This window comes from Camellia sinensis, unplaced genomic scaffold (assembly GCF_055761805.1).
Source record: "Camellia sinensis isolate YWXY unplaced genomic scaffold, ASM5576180v1 Unanchor12, whole genome shotgun sequence".
Taxonomy (NCBI): domain Eukaryota; kingdom Viridiplantae; phylum Streptophyta; class Magnoliopsida; order Ericales; family Theaceae; genus Camellia; species Camellia sinensis.
Window position 1 is genome coordinate 1,197,955 of NW_028128998.1, and position 5,286 is coordinate 1,203,240.

Sequence of the window (5,286 nt, forward strand, 5' to 3'; positions counted from 1 at the left end):
CCCAGACACATGCTATGGCAAACAGTAAAAAGCAAATCATAGACATACTATGCAATAAATTCAAAATTTTATCGCAATTTCTTTTTTTAAAAAATGAATTTTGGAACATTTTTTTAATGTTTTTTGATTGGCAAATTTTTGAGCATCTTCTCTTCAAATCAGAGAGAAAAAGGGAAACTATTCTAACAGGCATTTTACTGTAAATCAAGGATTATGAAAATATATAATGTCGCAGTTCGCCTTTTTTAAAAGGTTTTGAGCTTTCAGGGTTCATTGTCATTGTTTACTAAAATAATATTTGTTTCTACTACATAAAAAATGTAAGGAGAGCTGCTAAAATGTCCATTTTCTGGTCTAAATATAGTACAGGTACTTTGCCGACTTTATTATTATCTTTTGTTTAATCATCTCAAATATTGGTTTTTAAAATATTTATATTAATCTGTCAAATAAAATTGGGAAAAGAAGATTGCTTATGGGTCCCTTTGAGATAGCTTTTGCTTATGCATAATTGGTTTTCTTTGGATGCCATGTTCAGAAGTCTTAGTAGTTGTCAATAGTGACTATCTGACCATTTGGTTTATGGAATGCCAAGTCATTTATCTATTTTATAGCGATATAATATTTGATTATAAATTAGATACATAAAAATTTCAACCAAGTAATAATCTACTATAAAATATGTATTTTTTGTGCTTTTAAATGTGTAAAAATGACTAGATAGGCATATGCCTCGCACACACACACATAAAAAAACAAAACAAAGAAAGCTTATCCAAATTAATGTCCAAATCATATCTAACACAGACAATAGCAGATGTGTCAATGTTGGCATACATATGACTTGTTTGACAAAGGAAACTCATATGAAAGTGAGCTGGAACAAGCAGAGACCAGGTTGCAGACTCAACTGCAACAAAACACCAGGCCACAGCCCAAGCCACAGTGGCTGCAGCCTAGGCCACAAGCTCAGAACAGAGCAATATCAACTGCAGCCTAGACCATTTCTCACATATGTTACTTGAATGATTCATGTACAAGCCTCTAAATACACCACAAAATTATGTAAGTACTCCTAAAAATTCATTTAAATTACAGTCCCCTTAAAGTACAATTAAGCGAGTTGGTAAGTGAGTATGTTTCTAGTTCGAATCTTCTTCTATTTGCGCACTAGTTGATGGTGTGACTATTAAACCTCAAATTTATCATATGGAATGAGTCTAGATGAGTTCTCAATTTTAAAAAGAAAAGAAAACTTAGGGTAAAAGCCCTTAATCCATAAGAAATCAATTGTTTCAGTAAGCCCTTAATCCATGAGAATGAATGTTAAATCAAATTAAAATACCCTAAATCCATGAGAAAATATTAGTGTTAAATCAAATAAACCCTAATTCCATGAGAAAATACCCTAAATCCATGAGAAAGTAGATGTTTGAGTGTTAAATCGAATTAAAATGCCCTAAATCCATGAGAAAATATGTGTTAAATCAAATAAATCCTAATTCCATGAAAAAATGACATAAATCCATGAGAAAGTAGATGTTTCAATGTTAAATCAATGGGAAGTAGGTGTTTCAGTGTTAAACAATTAAGAAGTAGGTGTTTCAGAGTTTAATCAGAAGATTCTTTAGATATAGAGAAAAAAAAATTGAAAGATTCATACCTTAAACAAACCAGATTCTTCTAAAGTACAACTATGGTGAGCCCTAGGGAGGAGCAGCGCTTGGGGAAGAGGCAGAAGGAATGCCGTGAGAGAGAGAGAGAGAGAGAGGAGAGCAAAAGAAATGAAGGGAAGTGAAAGAGGATTAAGGTTGAGCATAAAGAACTGAGATTGAGCTAATTCATGTGTAGAAACAATGTTGTACAATTCTGTCCACAACTTTTAGGACCAAAGAGAGAGAGAGCAAATACTACACACCCAAAAAAATTTCAATAATCAAAAAGCTTCTATATATGGATGAGAAATAAACCAACATAGATGAGCCAAAATATCGAGCTAAGATTAATTAAAAATAATTTTTACTATATATTGTTGTAAAAGCCTGAAGGAAAAGAATTTTACTCTTCAGTTTTAGAAGCCATAGATGAACAGTACATGAACCTGCAACCTAGAAATGACGGAAGAAAACAATTTCAATTTGCAAGGCAGAAATAACATTAAAGGAAAGGTACTTTGAGAGTAATATTGAAACATAATTCAAGTGCACAATATTTGCAGAAAATAACCGTCTATACTGACAAAGCAACAAATCTCTTCAAGTAGTCTTTAGCTAGTTTGGGTTTTAGATCTTACAATCTTTGCAATGCCAACATCAGCATCACTTTCAAATGAAACAGCAACTTCATCCAAGATTGGAGCCAAGTTTTTGCAATGACCGCACCAGGGTGCATAAAATTCCAAAGGAACTGTGTAACAAAACCTAACCACATATCAACATGAATTGACTGATAACATGACAATCATTAAGATCTAATAAATTTTTCTTGGTTTCTGAACTCTAAATCAATTATACAAAAACAATCCAGAATTCTAATTGACATAAGGACCACATAAAAGGCCAAACACCAATCCCAAGTTACTAATATGGATACGAACAAATAAAATGTTGAAAAAACTACAGTTAATACAAACCATTTTCCCCAGAGTTGAAAACATTGTCCTGAAGGCTGTCAGCAACAATAAATTAATCATTATTTATAACTATATAGTAGTTGAAAAAGATATATTATTAAGAAAATTAAAATAAATTCAGTAATATATACAACCTATATGGAAAGTCATATTCATTAAAAGGATTTAATTAACACAACACTGACATACCTGCCTTTGGGTTGAAGTAATTTACTACGACAAGCCACAAACTCCATGGGAGAGATCTAAGATTGAACCAATTTCTCCAACCAAAAAAAAAAAAAAAAAAAGAACAAAACAACAAAACAATAAAGAAAAAACCTAGCCATTGTGGCATTTTATCAAACACCTAGCAAACACAATCAGAATATCATGAGACTTTATAGTGTGTAGAATCAACAACAATCCATTCAATTCAATGATTATATTGGTTATAATATGAATATCATAATCAGAATATCGAACATGATAATCATTATATTTTTCATATTTTTTTCCCAAATTAAAATCATTCAAGTTGTTCATGGAACCTTCAAAGTAGAGAGGTTATAGAAATGTTAGAAGCAATGAATGGAATGGATTTAATCTCATCTTGACCCAAATGCGTCTGAAGACAGAGTAAGGGTAGAGAATGAGAAACGAGAGACCTGAATAGAGAGAGGGGTAGAGAAAGAGGAACAGAGACTACAACTAACCTGGATTTCGTAGACGGTGCTGTGAGTTGGACAATGGTGCGAGAGAGAGAAACGAAGAGCTTTGATGAAGCTATACAGTCTGCCTCTGCGTGTGAAATGAGAGCAATGGATCATTTGGGTCAAGAGAATGGATTTGGTGAGGAATAGAATTTGTCTCCAAAACACAAAACTACGTAGTTTTATAAATTGAAATATTTGGTAGAAAAATATTTATCCTCACTAATAATATTTTTAATAGAGACGGAATTTTTTGTCACTAACTTGGCGGCATAATTCCCCTCAAATTTTTTAATAGCGGGAAAAAATTTTGGTGACGAAAAAAATAAAAATAATGACGAAAAATAATTTTGTCACCTAATTTTTTATTATGTATGTAGATTGGTGACGAAATTTTATTTTTCTCTCTAAAAATGGCACATTTTGAGACAAAATATTATTTTCTTCACTAAAGGGTAAGTCTTTCGTGACAAAATTTATTTTCGTCATTAGTTTTCGTCTCCAAAGACACTTTTTGTTGTAGTGAAGGCCGGATATCGCCTACGCTGTTAGTAAGCTGAGTAGATACACGAGTAATCCTAATGCTACTCATTGGAAGGGCATTATGCGGGTGTTGGGGTATATCCGTTACACCCTGGATTATAGGCTGCATTATACCAGATACCCAGTGGTACTAGAAGGGTATAGTGACGCAAATTGGATATCTGATATAAAAGATTCCAAATCCACTAGTGGTTATGTGTTTACCCTTGGAGGGGCAGCCGTGTCTTGGAAATCTGCCAAGCAAACGTGTATCTCAAGATCAATGATGGAATCTGAGTTTATTGCTTTAGATAAAGCAACTGAAGAAGCTGAATGGCTTCGCTAGTTTGTTGAGGATATTCCATGTTGGCTAAACCTGTGCTAGCTATCAGTATTCATTGCGATAGCCAATCAGCAATTGGTTGGGCACAGAGTAATATGTATAATGGAAAGTCTAGACATATCCGTCGTAGACATAATTCCATACGACAACTACTCTCAAATGGAGTTGTCTCTCTAGACTATGTCAAGTCTAAGGACAACATTGCGGATCCGCTAACCAAAGGGTTAACTCGAGAGTTAGTAGAAAAGTCGTCAAGAGGAATGGGGTTAAGGCCTTTAGTAAAGGTTACCAGAACGGAAAACCCAACCTAGTTGACTGGAGATCCCAAGATCTAGGTTCAAAGGGCCAACCTAACTTCGTGTAACGGGTGAGTCACTGAAGAGGTAAATCCTCTTGCCCATTCCTTTATACAGTGATGCCCTGTGGGTGTGGAAGGTTAAGCTAATTCTTTTAATGACCTTAGTGATGTGGTATAATGAAATACCGTATCTAGGTCACCTATGTGAGTGCGAAGTGGGGCCGCTTCTTTAAGCATTGCCAAGGCCGAATTCTTTAAAAACACTCACAGAACCAGGCTAGTGTTCCAGGGCCATACCGGACACACCAGTGAGAACAAGAACAATGGTTGGACTAACTCTTGTGTGAGGTCTATTGTCTCGGTTTACATAAACGGAAGAACAGTTCAAGACATCACGTTCACTGGTCAGCCAGTAAATCCGATAGGCTTTCACTACGAAAGGTTCAAGGCCAACAGCTACCTTTTCTGATGTAGGGTTAGTCTATGTGCTCTCTCTCTTTCCGAGTCTTTGTTGATAAACGTTGAGCGTTTGCTGTATTAGGTCAATTTTTATTCATGTGGGGGATTCTTGGAGAAAAATGGTTGAATAAGAAATTGCCTCATAAATGTGTATATAACTCACACATTTAAGGCTCATCAGTTTTAGAAAATTGATTGGGCAGTTTTGCTAGCATTAGTTGCCAGCCTTGATGGCTAGAGGCTCCTCCCCTCTCCCCCATGGTGTATAAAAGGAGGCCCTATTCCTTGAAAAGAGATATAGAATTTTTCCTTGACATCCATACATGGTCAGTCTACTTCT

The 5,286-nt window shown here is 34.9% G+C and overlaps 1 protein-coding gene across 2 annotated transcripts; it reads right to left on the minus strand.

Annotated features, from left to right (window-relative positions):
• Positions 1 to 595: 595 nt before the first annotated feature.
• Positions 596 to 3,222, minus strand: LOC114303415 (protein disulfide-isomerase erp38). Of its 2 annotated transcripts, none has more exons than XM_082911648.1 (5): positions 2,822 to 3,222; positions 2,633 to 2,667; positions 2,294 to 2,406; positions 2,063 to 2,108; positions 596 to 1,746 (listed from the first exon to the last, which is right to left on the minus strand). In XM_082911648.1, the coding sequence occupies exons 1-5, from the start codon at positions 2,866 to 2,868 to the stop codon at positions 1,658 to 1,660; spliced, it is 330 nt and encodes a 109-aa protein (XP_082767774.1). In that variant the 5' UTR covers positions 2,869 to 3,222; the 3' UTR covers positions 596 to 1,657. The 2 variants fall into 2 exon arrangements, with proteins under 2 accessions (XP_082767774.1, XP_082767775.1); XM_082911649.1 differs by having other exon boundaries at positions 1,664 to 1,746; positions 2,294 to 2,420.
• Between the last annotated feature and the right edge of the window lie 2,064 nt (positions 3,223 to 5,286).

What these genes read in the sequence shown, in the direction of transcription:
- LOC114303415 (XM_082911648.1), bottom strand. Translation starts at nt 2,868, where the DNA reads ATGGAGTTTGTGGCTTGTCGTAGTAAATTACTTCAACCCAAAGGCAG. An exon ending in TTACTTCAACCCAAAGGCAG is followed by an intron (nt 2,668 to 2,821) that starts GTATGTCAGTGT and finishes TGTTGCTGACAG; the next exon opens with CCTTCAGGACAATGTTTTCA. An exon ending in ATGTTGGCATTGCAAAGATT is followed by an intron (nt 2,109 to 2,293) that starts GTAAGATCTAAA and finishes CGTCATTTCTAG; the next exon opens with GTTGCAGGTTCATGTACTGT.